The following is a 17,885-nucleotide window of genomic DNA, read 5'->3' as shown; positions in this document are numbered from 1 at the left end:
TTTAAAAAAAATCAGTCGCACGATTAAACTATTGACAAAAAATGCTAAATATTAATTTGTCAGCGTTCGTCAATCGTATCGACTTCATAAAGAATATTCGATTATATTAGCAAGTGCTGAACCGAACATTAGTTTCAACTTTTCAGTAACTGATGATTTTTTTTATTTTATGATTTATTTAAAATGAACACATTTAAAAACCATGCACATAAAATAAAAAGCAAAAATACAATCCCTATGCAGTAAGATTAGAAATTACTTTGCGTCCTGTCATTTATAATATATTTATATTAACTGATTATTGTGTTATTATTCTTTGATATATTTATCGTTTGCATAAATAGTCTGCACACTTACACAAGTGGTCGATGACTTTAAAATAATCACCATATAAAAATGTTTTACATTAAAAAAAATCATAAAACAGTAAACTATTGACAAAAAATGCTAAATATTAATTTGTCGGCGTTCGTCAATCGCATTCACTTTATGAAGAATATTTATCATAGTAAGATTAGAAATGCCTCGTTATTTCCTATCATTTATACTATATATTAACTGATTATTGTGTTATTATTCTTTGACATATTTACCGTTTGCATAAACGTGTAATAGCCTCCACACTTACGCAAGTGTTTATTTTAACGATTAAAACCGTTATTCCAGAATTAATTGGGAAATTCACAGAAGAAGCCTACAGCTTGCATCTGAGTCACCGAGTCTCAGGAGAACGGCTGATGCACTCACGGTGAGAGCGACGGATCCCAGCAGCAGCACCACAGAGTAAAGCAGTCCCCGGCTGTTTATCATCACCTGCACAGAGCGTCAGAGGAAACGGCATGGTCAGCTCCCGGCGCTGCCGTTAAACCCGGGCACACTTACAACAGATCTCCGGACGCGCTTACAACTGATCCGTAACTGACTGCCATCGTCTGCAGCGCCCAGGGAACGCCGAGCCCCACCAGGATGTCAAAGACGTTGCTGCCGATGGTGTTGGACACGGCCATGTCTCCCAGACCTGCAGAAACAAGAACAAGCGATGCCGACTCACGGGAACGTGGCTTGTCGTGATGTAAGCCCAACGGAAAAAAATGACTTTGAAAACGATTAAAGTTGCTAAGGAAAGCAAGACGGAGGGGAAAGTGTTGACGGAAAGAACGACAATGCAAAACTAAAGAAATTAAATGGAGGATAAAGGAGCCGCAAAGTGCAAAAGTATATTTAGATGATCGACGTAATTGTTATAATAAGTCGTTTATAGATAAGAAGAATCGTAAGAAGAAGAAAAATCATTCAAAAAAATTGTTTTCATTTGACAAGACGAATTGTGTACTCAGAAATGTACTAATTAATAAAAACACGAAATAAAAAATATAAAATCATCTGCATTTAACTAAAAATTATATTTGTTAAAATGTTTGTGTATATATATATATACACACACACACACACACCAAATATATATGTATATATATGTATGCATGTGTGTATGTCTATATATATATATACACAAACATTTTAACAAATATGTTAATTATGTTAATAGTTAAATGTATATATATATATATATATATATATATATATTTATGTATGTATGTATGTATATATATATATATATATATATATATATATATATATATATATATATATATATATATATATGTATGTGTGTATGTATGTATATATATATATATGTGTGTGTGTGTGTGTGTGTGAGTGTGTAGAAATGTATATAGAAATGCTAAACTTCAGCACAACAGCAGAAAAGCAGACAAAAGTGTTTCCAAATACAGCCACATCATTTTACAAAAAAGTTTAAATGTAAAAAAAAAAAAATACAGTAATATTAATTATCATTATTTTTATATATAATGTATTTAATTTAGCGGTTTTTAAATATTGGTCCTTTTGTTTAAGAATCCCGAGGCACTGGCTCAAAAACATGGACTATAAAAATGAAATTTCATGCCAGAAATGACACTTTTTGGACACATTTATACCTCAGTGTAACATGAATCTAATACTAATAAAAGTCAAAAGAGAATTCAGAAAGAGTTGTGTTCTGCACAGGGCAGGCAGCATTGAGATGCAGTGCATGTCTGAGGTGACTGATAGTGACACGGGAACAGGAAATCACATTATGAGTGCTGCAGCGCTTTGATCAGACACATGAACGTAAACCAGTCTGTATTTCATGTTAAATTCATCCCGAACCAGTTTCACTGATCAGAATGGTGCGATCGCTCTACCTTGACGAGCCACGATCAGGCTGGCGATGCAGTCCGGGACGCTCGTGCCCGCCGCCAGGAACGTGATGCCCATGATGACATCGGGGATGCCGAGCGTGTATCCGATGATCGTCACCTACAAGACAGAGTAAAGATTCACCAAAACCAAGACAGCCTGACCGGAGAGAGCCACCGACGGACGTGAGGCACGTACCATCCACACCATGAAGTAGGAAAAGACAGCGATCCAGACGGTGGAGAGGATGAAGGAGAGCATGAAGTATTTCTCCCAGCGAGACTTGGCACAGTTTGGGATGGTGAAGAACAGGATCAGCAGCAACGGCCAAGAGATCAGCCATTTAGTTGTGTTCATACAGCCGTCTGAAACACAACATACTGTTTTAAAACAAACTATAAACTCATTTTTTCTGCTCCTTTAACACCGCTCCTTTAACCCTCGTGTCGTGTTCCTGTCAAATTGATTTTCTTTTCAGGCGCAACAGCTTCCCAACCCTGCAAAATCTCATCGTTTTTGTGTTTTTCCACTGTTTTTTTGACCCGGTCAAAAACGACCGCCTACAAAAATTGCTTGTAAATCTCTCGTTTTACCACATCGGTAACACAAACCGGATTCAGTCCTTTTCCTACTCAGTTTTTATAAAATATAAATATATATATATATATTATATATATATATATATATATATATATATATATATATATATATATATATATATATAATATATATATATAATACATATTATAGTTAGCATGTAGTTAGTTTTAAATGTGTTGTAGGAACTGGCTGATCATATGTTTGACCAAAACTATACAAAAATCTAATAAAAAAAACACCTGAACCTGTGCGAACTGAAAAAAGACAAGCTGACAAAAAGACTGAACGCAAGGTTTTGGCACAAACACTGTCTTCTGAAAGCTAGCATCAACTCCCTTTTACTCACTTGGTAATCTGAACGGTGAGGTGAGTTCACTCTCTTTGTCTTCAGTTGTTTTGTCTTCGGGCACATTTCCATTCTCGATGTCTGGTTTGCCGTCCACCACAGCCGTCTCTACACCGTTCGCCGACTGGACCAACCTCTGACGCTACACACAACAAACACGCTTTACTAGACCTGCACCAGTTTTAAAGGAGAAATAGGCTCATTCTCCAACTCCCTAGAGTTAAACAGTTGAGTTTGACTGCTTTTCCACTGGTCCTAGTACACGATATAACTACACGAGTCACGTTTTTAATAGGAAAAATATCTAAACTCTTTCATCATTTTTTAACTTGATGCTACTGGTCTAATTGGATTCAATGATCTATGCTAAGCTATGCTAAAAGTGCTTTCGCCTGACCTTTAGATCGGCTGAATGGCTTCAAAAACGGTAAAACTCAACTTATTCATTCTGTGGGAGCGTTCCTTTAAAAGTCTGGTTGGTACTGATAAACCGATGATAAATGGCTGATAGTAAACATTTTTAGCCGTTTTCAACACTAATTGTAACTAATATATTATTCCGATGTTTTAATTTATTGTATTGAAATGTTTAATTTAATTTATTTCAATTTAGTACCTCTGTTATAATGAGACGGCTGGCCATGCGCAGACGAGTCTTGGGTCCGAAGTGGTTAGTCACCATCACACGGAGACCGGCTTCAGGGAAACGGTAATTTGGTGGACTCGCGTTGATGATTTCATCAACCATGACCACCGAACCTCGACTGTAGACTTTACTGGACTTGACTTGAGAGAGACCAAATAAATATCCATGAAATACAAACAGAGTATATCAGGAATGACTCTAAAAGTATACCATGTTTATATGAGACAATTACTCATTTGTATGCATTTTCAGAGAAGCATAAAGAGTGTGCAGTAAAAGCAGAAAGGTTCAGTAAGACTAAACAGGCAGAGTTCAGTTTGAAGATACAGAGGCCAGGGGCAGGATGATGAGGAATGACGAAAAAGTGAAAAACTCGGCAGGGAAGAAAGAGGCAGAAGTGATGGATGAGGCAGTGACGTTACCTCTCAATCAGAGACGGACAGAAGCAGGAAGAGGAAAAGTGCTGAGATCTCAAGAGCTGGAAAACACACTGGATCTGCTTCAATACAGAACCAGGAGGATGTTTCTCTCACAAAGACAGAATAAAACTGGACAGAAGTGCTGTTCAGAGCATGCACAATAAACGAGAAGGTCGAGATGGCCAAGGAATATATTTTAAAAATCACTAAACACAACCAAAGTTAATGAATAATAATCTGAACTCTTAAGTGAACAATAATCTGATATTTTAAATGATAAAAATCTTACTGGTAAAAATGCTAAAAAAAAATGCTAAAAAAAAATAAAATAAATAAATTATATATATATATATATATATATATATATATATATATATATATATATATATATATATATATATATATATTTTATAATATTTTCTTAATAAACTAATTTTTGTATATATTTATTACTTTGACATTTCTGCTTATGTAATATATTAAATTGTAACATATTATTGTAATTTAGTAATGGAAAACATTATTTAAGTCACAACATTTCTAAATTGTTTAATAAAAGTAGACATATAGGTATATCCGAATTTAAAAATGACAATATCTGTGTTTTAATAAAGCATGTATTTTTTCACGAGCTTCAAAATAATAATAATAATAATAATGTAATTTCATGTTTTATATTTAAACCATATCATTTAGTAAGTAAAAACATCATTCAAGTTACTGCGTGTACGATTAACATTTCTCATATTAAATACATGCACATGAAGACACCCTGGAATTTTTTAGATTCAGATGTTTGGAGATAACTGACTATAATTATAAACTTGCAGAACATTTAAACGTTATGGTTCTATCAGTCACTGTGTCTTTTTGTATGATGTTTTCTACCACATTTGTTCAAAAACCGAGGACCAGTGGAACCAGAGGACCTCATACTTGTATCGAGGCCGAGACGGGTATGGAATTATGGATTATGATCATTTTCGTCTGTATTTTTGAAGCCTGTCTGTTTAGTCTTACCTGGCCCCAGCAGCGGTACAGTCGGATCGTCCCAGTTACAGTCTAAACTGTCTTTACCGTCCTCCAGCTCGCTGCCGGCCGCTGCGTTTCCATTGGCCACGTTCTTGTCTCCTCGTCTCATGAAGAACTTCTGCATGCTTGCGTTAAATCTAATGCAGGCAAAAACAACAAGAGCTTTCTTCCAGAGAATTGCATCAAAATACCGAAAGAACAGCAATGCTGTCAAATTTGTGTTCATTCTACTTGAATATATTGTGAAACGTCATTTATTTCTGCGATCGAAGCTGAATTTTCAGAAACCACTCTAACATTCGGATTTCCTGTTCGAGAAAAAAGGTGTGCTGCTCAATATTTTTTGAAGAAACTGTTATGCATTTTATTTTTCAGGATCCTTTGACGAGCAGAAATTTCAAAGGAACAGCATTTATTTTCAATTGAAAAAACAATCGGTCACATAACAGCTGTCTTTACTAAATATAAACTCACTTCATGATGAGGATGTATACGGCATACATGACCACCAGCACCAGGCTCTCCCACCTGAAACACAACATCAAAACCACGTCAGATGGAAATTTACAAAAACCAGAGAAGAGAGGAAAATAAAAACTCAGACTCACCAGACGATCTTTTCATCATAGATGAACTTGACGTCACATGACAAGACAAACGAAAAGATCGTCAGTTCCGTTCTGGTCTAGTTCTAACGGAATTTGTTAACGAATTGTCATTCACTTGAGACTCACCACAATTAGGGCGACTACAGACAATATGTAGAAGAAAGAGTCACGGAAAACAGCCCACCAGGTCAGTAAGACCACCTGCAGACAACAACACGGACCGCCGTTAAATACGTCAAGTCGTGAAGATGATTTACAAACGGAGAAAACAAAACGCGGAACCCAAAACTTCAACCTCATTACGCGCGTGTGCGCTTCAGGCGGAGGCCTCTAGCCAAATAAAAATGAATTTATTTTTAACTGCATTTCGTGTAAACACCTTTTCTCCTCGAATGAGCGAATAAACGAACAAGCAAACGATTAAAGCCAAGAAAATGAAAAAATGCTGTTAATGTTGAACAAAAACAGGGTCGAGGTTCGAATGGAAGGTAAAGTTTCTTAGTGTGAAAAACATTTTAAAATCGGTTAGAATCGATTTCCATTATAAAGAACCTTTTGTGGATTTCATGGATGTCATGGAACCATCAAAGAACCATTTTATTTAAGTGTTTTTGAGGTTATTTGACGTCTTATTGTCTCATATATCTTACATATAGATGATTTTGCTCATGTGGAACTGATTATTTTCCATGAATTGGTTCTTCTGGACAGTTTGATTCGCCAGTTTATGCAAACATGCTAAACATGACAGTATATAAATGCTACTTTTAGAGTCAAGACCATTAACTTGCGGATCTGTGCTTCTCTCGGACAGTTTAGTCCGTGAACCGTTCGACCAGATTCATGAAGCTCTAGAGATACAGCTGATGATGTTCAGCCTCTTGCACGGACCGATCATTTCGCTTCGTAAGACCTTGATATATCATCAAGAGCCACAGGGATTGATTTCGTTTTGGCTGTATGTGACGGTAGCCATTGACGTGCATTTCGCGAATCACCAAGGACCACAAAGTCTTCTTCACCGATGCCCTTCAAGGCGAACACACCTGTCCAGCGAAGATCCCACAAACTCCGATGATGCAGAGGATGTTAAAGACGGCAGATCCGACGATGGTTCCGACTCCGACGTCGCCGTGAGTGATGAAGACACCTGGAAACAGACGCGATGAGAGAAAGAAGAGAGGGAGACGACTGCGCGGGCGATTGTGAGGCTTTACCGATAACGGAGGCGAAGAGTTCGGGCGCTGAGCTCCCCGCTGCCATGAACGTGGCTCCAGCCACATCTTCGCTCAGATTCAGCTTCTGCTCAACAACACAACAACGGCAGACGGTTCACATCCAACAAAAGCCTCTGGCACAAACAGCGCACAGATCTGGAGCAGTATGTTTTATGAGCTTCTGAGAGCCTCAAAGTGGGTCAGAGGAAGAACTCTCATTGTACCGCGGTATTACTCAGATCAACCGGGAATTCGCTTCTGAACAAACTTACCTCGCAGATTTTCTCGAGAGACGTCACGAAGTAGTCGTCACAGACGATCGCCAGGGCCAGGAACATGTAGAGAGCCTGCAAAAAGAGCACAGGAGACCGTAGAAACCTCAAATGCAAGCTAATTCATGTCTCCTTAACACCAAAGCGTATTTATTATGAACCCAAACGTTTTTTTTTTTATCTAATATTTCTGGAACGAATGATCAAAGTTAGAATCGGTTTAACTAGCAACGTTATCGGTGTTGTTTCTGTTAACCAACTAAATGAAAGCTAAAATAACGTGTTAATGTTAAAATGCAAACATTTCTTAAATCTGAAAAAGGTAGTAAAAAACAGCTTTGGTGTAGTGTTACAAAAAAATGTGAAATTTTGCCTTGAAAGAAGTTTAAGAACTAAAATCGACATACAAAATAAAGATAAAAAAGTATAAACTCAAAATTGCTCAAATTTAAAACTAACATAAAAAATAAAAGCTAATTAAATATCATTAAATACTCTAGTATCAGTCTACAGTATTATTGATATATACTATTACAGGTTTTATTTTTATATTTAGTTTATTTTTAAATTTGTTTTTTTTTTTTTAGTTTCAGTTAAAGGTAACTCTGCTGTATAGCTACTTAAAAAAAATAACTGTGCAACTATGTACTAACATTTAAATTAATCATTTAATGCACTTATACATGTTTTCTAATTTTTACATCTGTAATTCATATCAGTAATACTTGCACTGTTGACCCGTATCCCACCTCAATAGCTGCTATACAACAGTGTTTTGCAATACAACATAAGCACAATATATACATTGTACCTATTTTTTGATGCAAGCACGTAGTGGTTAAGGCCACTTGATATAAAGTGCGAGCAAAAAAACAGGGCATTTAAAAGGAAACTCTATTACAGTACCGCCTTTTGTTTCCGAAGCAGAACTGTGATTATGTGCATCAGGACCGTAAGCCTGCAACGCTTCCGCTCCGTTTCTGACCTCGCTGTACGTCACCTGTTGACCCAGCGTGCCTGTATTCACGTCTCCTAAAATAAACACACCTCAAAAGCCCCTGAGAACGGAGAGCTTGCAGCCGTTTATCATGGCCGTCGGTCTCCCCTCTTCCGCATGCGCAGCGTGTCCTTGCTCTCCGGGCCCGACTGATACAAACCTCTGGCTTCACATCTGCATTCACTGCAAAGGCCCAGCGCAAGCCACCGTTTGAAACCAAAGCAGACGCTACGATGACCTTCAGCGACGAGGATGACGACGGCGCCGTGAGATAAGACGATAGGTTTGTTTATTTAGAAAGGGGACTAAACTAGCTGTACATTTTCCATCCTCGTAATCAAATCTGCTGTTTTTATGTGCTATAGTCTTTTAAGACAACAATATATATGGTTTGACCTCTAACAACTGACATCCGGAAAATAAAAAAATTAAATAAAAAATAGAACTTAAATGCATACAATCTATGTTTTTACAAAATAATTCATTTATGTAATATATATATATATATATATATATATATATATATATATATATATATATATATTATGTAATACACATATATTTTTAATTTTTTTTTTTTTTATTTTTTAATTTGGTATACATATATATATATATATATATATATATATATATATATATATATATATATATATATATATATATATATATATATGATAATACTTTCCCTAGCTGAGTTGTCTTACAAGTTTAAATAATATGATTAAATATGATAATTTTTGAGTTAAATATGCACCAATTTGCATATATTGCCAGAACAGAAACATTAATATTAGATCTAAACCTTTTTTTCCAAAGGAGAGTTGTTGGTATTTATTAAGGGGATTTTAGATTTGTCTTTTTATTGCTCAATAAATACCATTAGGCATAAAACGTAACATAAACAAGATGAATGATATATAAACAAATCCTGCTGGGATTCGGAATATAGACAATAATAAAACTAAATGTTTGGTGTACGTGAAGATTTATTTAAAAAGACGTGAAGAATGTCTTTCAAATTAGATACAGTTTAACGAAATAATAGATATATATTTTCTTTTCACTAACCTGAAGAAAGGCGCGTATTAGAAACGAAATCAACCGAGCGTCTATAAAAGTGATGAGCCAAAATAATAATGAATATATATTAGTATCGGTTTCATAAAAAACAATAAAACTTACTGACATCCATTAGGGGTGATTTGCAAGCTACCCTTCACGAAGAGTAACTGTAACAAACATTATAAATGATAGATCATCATTTCCAGCCAAAGAGGGCACCAAAGGACAGAAACCCCGCTCAAGGCACGCCGTGATTGTTTGTGCAACATTAGAGCGTTACGTCACCACAGGCTGGTTTTAATCGAGCCGGAGTTAAGATCACGAACGTGACCGAATTCACCAAAGTTCTGCGCAAAAGCAACCCCCGGATCAAATAACCCACCGACTTCAAGCGAGGCAATTTCCTAAATGCACTTTGCGAGATAAATGGACCTTCTTACCGCCACAATGTGCAGCATCACGCCACCGCTCTTCCTCTCAGCGTTGGTGAAAATATCATCTGGGAATTCATGGATGGCTGTAAAAAAAAATTAAAAATACAAGAACACGCATTTAAAGTCATGCATTTGGGACCGGTTTGGATTAAAAACTGCTAAAATAGAGCTTCTTTTCCATTGCAAGATGCATTTAAACCAAATGACTTGAGCTATTATATTAATTTAGTATTTTTTTTTAAATGTAAATGTCATTGAAGCAGTCGTTAGTAGCACAGGTAACAGCCAAAAATATATAAAAGATATTATAATTATAAAATATATAAAATATATATTGGCAGAAATATCAGTTTAAAGATGTGTTGCATGAAGATACTTATATATGCACATTTTATTATACATTTATTTTTTCGATTAATGATATACATTGCTTGGGGCTTGTTTTTTGGGGGGGGGGAAACCTTTAAAACGCAATTTTCTGAATATTTAGATTTTTGCTTTATTCCAGATTTTCTAATATTGTCGTAACAATGGAAAAAGCTTATTTACTCACCTATAAATCTCAAAATATCAATTAATCTGTAAAGTTAAGGCGCATTTGTTTGAGATGCTAAACTAAAAAAAACATTAAATATTGTTTTCGGGGGGAAAAAAGGAGAATTATTAAGTGTCTGTAAATCTGTAACGCTGATTTTTTTCAATTCAATCCCAACAACAACAACAAAAGAGTTAATATCTTCGCTATTTTTACTCCTTAAGTAAATGCATCTTAACATAAAGCCTGACTAATAACGTCAGACGTGATTTAATACATGCCAGAAAACAAACAAACGAATTTTCATAACCGTCATCAGTCATCCAAAAGAGAAAGAAAGAGTGTAACAGCTTGAGGAAAGAAAGCAACACAAGCGACAGACTGACGGATAAACCCGAGCAAACAGAACAAATCACACAAACTGATCTGCTTCTGGTGCCTCTGTGTCAATATCTTGTAACATGATTATTATATCCCGGTGTTTTCAATGCATTTTCAGTTATTGCGCTTCATAAAACCAGTATCAATAAAATATGACGGGATGAGCCAGATGTCTGTTCACAGCCACGGCCATTTTTTTATTATTATTTCGAGTGATCTGATATCAGAGTCGAACAATATCCCAGAAGAAGCGCGAGGCATTAAAACTAATAACATAATAATAACATTTATTCATTTATATTCGGTATAATCCTCTACTGCGCGTGCAATACTGTACTACTAGTACTGTACTGTATCTATATCTAATCATCTTTTAATGCACCGTATAATAATAAATATGAGAGAGCTTAAGGGATCATAAATATAAATTGTTGTTTCAACCATGGGCCAAAAACAAGGTTTATTTAGATCAGAATTGAAAGATGTAAACGCATAATTGCAGGATATGTTTGCAAAATTATGAAACGTTATCACAATTGTGAGCTATAAACGTGCAATAGCAGGAAAATGAAATGAAAAATGACAAACAGAAATGAAAATTATACCACCATTTTCCAGAAAAAGAATGAAATGTTATATAGAAAACGGCATTTTCTGTAAGGTTGCAACAATTTGTATTTTGAAAAGCACAACTAGAATGGGATTGAATTGAATTGTTAGAAAAAAAGACATTGCTAATTATAGATAGATTATATATATAATATATATACTTTTTGTCTAAAACCTAAAAATCTAATCTATCTATAATATAATCTCTCTCTCTCTCTCTCTCTCTCTCTCTCTCTCTCTCTCTCTCTCTCTCTCTCTCTCTCTCTCTGTCTCTCTCTCTCTCTCTCTCTCTCTCTGTCTCTCTCTCTCTCTCTCTCTCTCTCTCTCTCTCTCTCTCTCTCTCTCTCTCTCTCTCTCTCTCTCTCTCTCTCTCTCTCTCTCTCTCTCTCTCTCTCTCTCTCTCTCTCTCTCTCTCTCTCTCTCTCTCTCTCTCTCTCTCTCTCTCTCTCTCTCTCTCTCTCTCTCTCTCTCTCTCTCTCTCTCTCTCTCTCTCTCTCTCTCTCTCTCTCTCTCTCTCTCTCTCTCTCTCTCTCTCTCTCTCTCTCTCTCTCTCTCTCTCTCTCTCTCTCTCTCTCTCTCTCTCTCTCTCTCTCTCTCTCTCTCTCTCTCTCTCTCTCTCTCTCTCTCTCTCTCTCTCTCTCTCTCTCTCTCTCTCTCTCTCTCTCTCTCTCTCTCTCTCTCTCTCTCTCTCTCTCTCTCTCTCTCTCTCTCTCTCTCTCTCTCTCTCTCTCTCTCTCTCTCTCTCTCTCTCTCTCTCTCTCTCTCTCTCTCTCTCTCTCTCTCTCTCTCTCTCTCTCTCTCTCTCTCTCTCTCTCTCTCTCTCTCTCTCTCTCTCTCTCTCTCTCTCTCTCTCTCTCTCTCTCTCTCTCTCTCTCTCTCTCTCTCTCTCTCTCTCTCTGTCTCTCTCTCTCTCTCTCTCTCTCTCTCTCTCTCTCTCTGTCTCTCTCTCTCTCTGTGTGTCTCTCTCTCTCTCTCTCTCTCTCTCTCTCTCTCTCTCTCTCTCTCTCTGTCTCTGTTCCTCTTTTTTAAGATGGATGCAGTGAACTAGGAACTGTGTGTTATACTACAGCAGCAGCATCCCTTTAATCAGAAATCAGTTTCAAAAACTTCAACTCATCTTTCAAAACCACCACGTCTTTTTATCTAACACACCCAGAAGTGGAGGAATTAATAAGTTATTCATGAATAAGTTGCTGACGCGTAAAGAGAAGAGAGATTTCAAGCTCATCGCTAGAAGGACCGGAGACAGATAAATGCCATCAAATATGACTAAACTCAGAGCAGGAGGTTTAGAGCGGTTTGCATGAGTCGTCCGTCTGACATCCTTTGTTCTCCGATGTTTTCCACAAAGATCACTGATATCCGAAGAACAACTGAACTTCCAGAACCGAGTGTTTCGGTCTCGGCTGTCAGAAACCGTGTGTAAACTCGAGCAGAGGGACTTCATATTTACTGAGCGTGTACTGTACACTGCCTGCTGTTATTAAAAATAGCATGTGAAACAGCGAACACCGTGCCGTTATCATTTTGAACATTTTTCGATCAGCTTTTATGCATGATGTTTTAACACAAACGGCATGCAGTGACTGTGCTCGTTATTTTTTAACCATTATTTCGACGTTGTATAGCTGTGTAACTGCATAGTTGTTAATGCATTGCGCTGCTGTCAAAACAATACAGTATATACACTGTGCAGCATGCTTTTTCTTTGCAATGCAGACAAAATTGCCAAAACGTGTAAATTGCTGTTTAGCAAAGTATACAGTCCTTTGGGAATCGAACCCATGACCTTAATGTTGTTAGAGATACATAATTCATGAGAAAATATACAGAAATAGTAACGATGAGACGAGCAGTTTAAAAGAAAATTAAATGAAATATGCTTCTGTCAATATCTTGTAAAATAAATAAATATATTGTATTTAAAGCATGTGTTTCATTTAATGTATTTCATAAAAAAAAAAACTTGATTGAATGAGCCAATGTTTGCTCAATGACATTGTAATAAAAAATCTGATATATGTGATACCAAATTAAAACTAGAAGAAAGGTAATGCAATGAATATACGATTAAATATTATTTAATTGCATTCAAAATAAATGTTTTTGTGTAAGTAATATGTGTTTGTGTGTGTGTGTATGTGTACCTATATATTTACAAACAATGTTTATATTAAATGTATTTCTAAATAACAGAAATTCGATGAAATTTTATGTTAAAAAAAACTGAAAATGCTACAGTAAAAACCTGATAAATAGTTAACGGCCAGAATTCCCTGCATTGCATTTCAAATATAATTTGAATTTGATATTTTTTCTTTAAAATCATAATGTTTCTTCTTTTTTTTGTCTTATCAGTTATGTTTATTATGGTTGTATGTTACATGTAATGTTGTTAAATTAACGTTTATTGCATATTTCAGTTCGAGTCTCACCGTGACGGTGTTCAGTGTTTGTGTGAATGACCCCGAGCACCTTCTATATATGTTACTATTTAAAAGCTGCTTTGGTTCATCACGTGACTTTCTCATCGCCACCTGCTTTAGGTGGTTACCGGTGTTTTTCAAAGGTACAAAACAGATTTCAATACTTTAATAGGTTGGCGTATTAACATTATATCATTTAATGAAATTACGGTATTTAACTGTAAATTTAAACTACAACCGTAAAACCAAAAATGTTGTTAACGTATTTTTTTTCACAGGGAATTTTATATATATATATATATATATATATATATTTTTTTTTTTAATAATATATATATATATATATATATATATATATTTATATATTTATTTATATTTATATATTTATTTATATTTATATATTATTATATTTATATATATATATATATATATTTTATTTATTTATTTATTTTTTTTTTTTTTTTACAGTATTTTTCAGATAAATTCATACATACTGCAAAAAGTACTATGATAGCATGCTATTCCAACCAGAGCTGACTTCCACAGGCCTCTCAGATAATCTCTGGGCAGCAGGACGTCTTTAGACATGCCAGAACATGCAAAAAGCAGCCCGTCCCTCGCCATGAGTCAACACCGTCTCTCCTCAGCCGTCTCTAAGAATAGCAGCATATAGATTAAACTTCTGGACAGGTGAAGGTGACTTTTATGCTTCATTTCAGGCAACGGATTCATTAAGAGTGCGCTCTTAGTTTTGCAGGGAACGCATCAACACTACTCTTCTGTAACTCGTCTGCCACAATTAGAGCTTCATCTGTCCGTTTTCACACTTAAAATGTACATACACCTTTATAATGTGATTAAAGCAGCGGCGTTAAACCGGAGCTCATGGACACCGAATACGGTGATTATGTTAATGTGATTAAACTCGTAATTAGAGTTACATTAATCACAGTGAAATCCAGACAGTATGAAAACATGACTGAACAGAAACAGCTTTATAACGAGGCAGTGTGTTTTTTATGGGCACATTTTCAATAAAGCAAAGGACACCGAGTGCCCTGGAGCCAGTCAACATTTACTATTTAAAGCAAGCTTATGGATTTTTTGCCACATGCAATGCATAAAAAAACTACTATTCTAAAGTTATATTCTAAAAAAACATAAAATTAAAAAAAAAAATTATAATTGTAGGAATGCAAAATTATGCTGCAATTATTCGATTCGAATACAGTAATATTGTAAAATATTATCATTTCAAATAAATGTTTTTTACTTTAAAATATCTTAAAATGTAATTTATTCTTGCCATGTAAGTCTGCATTTTTCAGTGTCACGCGATCCTTCAGAAATCATTTTAATATGCTGATTTGCTGCTCAAAAATATGTTAATAATGCTGAATGCTGAATGCGATGCGTTCATTTTTTTAGGATTTTTTGATGAACAGAAATGGAAAATCTTCTCATTTTTGATCAGTTTAACGTGTCTTTGCTGTCGTACTCATCTATTTACATATTTACTGGATGTTCTGTATGCTTTATGTTCTTTATTGTTTATAGGAAATAACATTGATATTTTTCACAATGACATGCAATCATAAGTATATGCATGAGTATAAATGATACTAAACTTAATTCAGTTCAGTTACCATTGAAATATTAAATTACTAATATTATGAGGATGAATCAAAAATCCAGAACAGTTATACGATGATTTTCACTTTGACTTTATTCTTAATATAATACATCACTACTACACTGCTACAAAGTTGTGTATTTCTTGTTTATTTTTTGTATTTCTCCACTTATTTCCCATCACCTCCATTCTTTACGCTGGACACAGATGTTATACTGTAGCATGCAACACAGAAATTAGTGCATACATATTTTATGCAAGAATAGTCAAATATATATATGCAATTTCCCACAATCAGTGAAGTGCATATTTTGCGTACAATAGCTGCAGTGTGTGAACTGAAACAGAACTGATCCGGTTTCCCTAAACGTGTTTGCGTATCCATGCATGCGTGTGTGTGTGTGTGTGTGTGTGTGTGAGCATCGCACGCTGTGTCATCTGTGTGTGTGTGGTGTGTGTGTGTTTCTCCAGTGTGTAATGTGTGTCCTACATGTGTGTGTGTGAGTGCCAAAATCTCTAGCCCAGTGTGCTCTCCTGAGACACACGCATCGTTATCTGTTTGAGCTAGTCCTGTCGAAGGACTCTCTGCCTTCCACACTGGACACCAGTTTGCCTATCAAGGCAATAGGAGCACTGAGGATGCAGTCTCCATCGCACTGCACTGTGACTCACACACTTGGACAACAAAAAATACTTACGCACGGATGCTGTTTGTTGACTTCAGTTCAGCATTCAACACGGTCATACCCTCTAGCACCACTCAGATCATCTTCACACTGTGCAACTGGGTTATGGACTTCCTGACCAGATGCATGTTAGGTCGGCCCTGTTCCACACTTGTCTCAACAATACGCCAAGGCTGTGCGCTGAGCGCTCCCTCTTCACCCACGATCATCCTGTGTTTGGATCTATCCATCATCAAGTTTGCAGATGACACTCATGATGAACGGTCGTCAGCAATCGATGAGACTGCCTACAGAGAAGAGGTCCAGCATCTGGCCATGTGGTGCAAAGACAAGGTCTGCTCCTTAACACCACCAAAACCAAGGTGGACTTCAGGAAGGTGAGAAGAGGCTCACATGATCCATCCACATTAATGGGATTGCTGTGAGCCTGTCTCATGCATCAAGTTCCTGGGAACCCACATCTCGGAGGATCTGTCCTGGACCACCAACACCTCCAGCCTGGTCGAAGGCTCACCAGCTTTATTCTTTCTGAGGAAACTTAAGAAGCCAGCTTCCTCAGCAACTTCTATCGCTGCACAATGAGCATCCTAACGAACTAATCTGCTGGCTGTTGTCTCAGCGGGTGCTGAAAACTGCCCAGCGCATCACAGGAACTCCACTTCATCCATTGAGGACATCCAGAAGAAACACTGTTTGCGCGAGCACGCAGTATTGTTTTCTCATTCACAAACGCTGCCATCCGGCATACCCCGGACTAGAAAAGTAGAAAACAGCGTTTACTTGAGCTGTCTCACTATATTTGTATTCTACCCCACTGATGTCTGCCCCACCCACCCATTAAAAACAAAAATTACAAAAATGCACTGTTAACATTCATTGCACTCCACTGTATATATCTTTGTAAATGTATGTACATATCCACTGTACATACTTTGTAAAATTGTCTATATATCCTGTATATCCTGCTCTTTCTTATGTACATAATGATCTGTAAATTGTTTACACATAATCACTGTAAATTCCCTTTCCCATCTGTAATTTAACTTGTACATATCACATATCATCTTTGTTTTATATTTATATTTGTACCTATATCCTGCACTTGCTGCTTATTGCACTCCTGGTTAGACCTAAACTGCATTTCGTTACCTTGTACTTGTACATGTGTAATGACAATAAAGTTGAATCTAATCTAATCTAATCTAGTGCGCTGACGCCGGGATCATCGGCGATATCATATATATATCGATGGCGTGACCTTGAAGGTCGGGGTGCAGGGTGACCAGCGTGTGGCTGTGTGTGTGTGTGTGTGCCTGCTTCTCACAGAATGAGAAATAATGCTGGCTTTGTCTCTCTCACAATTCAGACGTTCCGGCTTTATTATTTTTCATTCATATATAAAAATATAAACACGTGTGTTTATGTTTGTATAGTGTGTATATTAGTATCTGTATGTATTTCTGAATTTATATATCGCTATTTCAAAATTTCTATTTGAGTCATTTTTAGTTTATTGTTAGGGTTCATTCTGTCTAATTCCTGCAATTCTGTTCATTTATTGCAATTCTGAGTTTGTATCTTGAAATTCTCCATTTATGTAGATTTCTTCATATATATATATGTGTGTGTGTGTGTGTGTGTGTGTGTGTGTGTGTGTGTATATATGTGTGTGTATATATATATATATATATATATATATGTGTGTGTATATATGTGTGTGTGTATATATATATATGTG

General features: G+C 36.1%; 1 protein-coding gene across 1 annotated transcript in view; it reads right to left on the bottom strand.

Moving 5' to 3' along the window:
• Window positions 1-17,885, bottom strand: part of slc24a4b (solute carrier family 24 member 4b) — a 32,969-nt gene that overhangs the window by 1,877 nt on the left and 13,207 nt on the right. The window contains exons 3-16 of the mRNA XM_043218624.1: window positions 9,884-9,960; window positions 7,385-7,459; window positions 7,113-7,197; window positions 6,942-7,045; window positions 6,022-6,096; window positions 5,896-5,921; window positions 5,762-5,815; window positions 5,333-5,424; window positions 3,807-3,976; window positions 3,191-3,332; window positions 2,443-2,609; window positions 2,250-2,364; window positions 906-1,018; window positions 748-813 (exon numbers count right to left, since the gene is read on the bottom strand). Coding sequence (XP_043074559.1) covers window positions 748-813; window positions 906-1,018; window positions 2,250-2,364; window positions 2,443-2,609; window positions 3,191-3,332; window positions 3,807-3,976; window positions 5,333-5,424; window positions 5,762-5,815; window positions 5,896-5,921; window positions 6,022-6,096; window positions 6,942-7,045; window positions 7,113-7,197; window positions 7,385-7,459; window positions 9,884-9,960 — 1,361 coding nt within the window. The remainder of the gene's footprint in view (window positions 1-747; window positions 814-905; window positions 1,019-2,249; window positions 2,365-2,442; window positions 2,610-3,190; window positions 3,333-3,806; window positions 3,977-5,332; window positions 5,425-5,761; window positions 5,816-5,895; window positions 5,922-6,021; window positions 6,097-6,941; window positions 7,046-7,112; window positions 7,198-7,384; window positions 7,460-9,883; window positions 9,961-17,885) is intronic.

The sequence above is a fragment of the Puntigrus tetrazona genome, chromosome 20, assembly GCF_018831695.1.
Source record: "Puntigrus tetrazona isolate hp1 chromosome 20, ASM1883169v1, whole genome shotgun sequence".
Lineage (NCBI taxonomy): Eukaryota > Metazoa > Chordata > Actinopteri > Cypriniformes > Cyprinidae > Puntigrus > Puntigrus tetrazona.
This window is presented reverse-complemented; position numbering and strand designations above follow the sequence as displayed.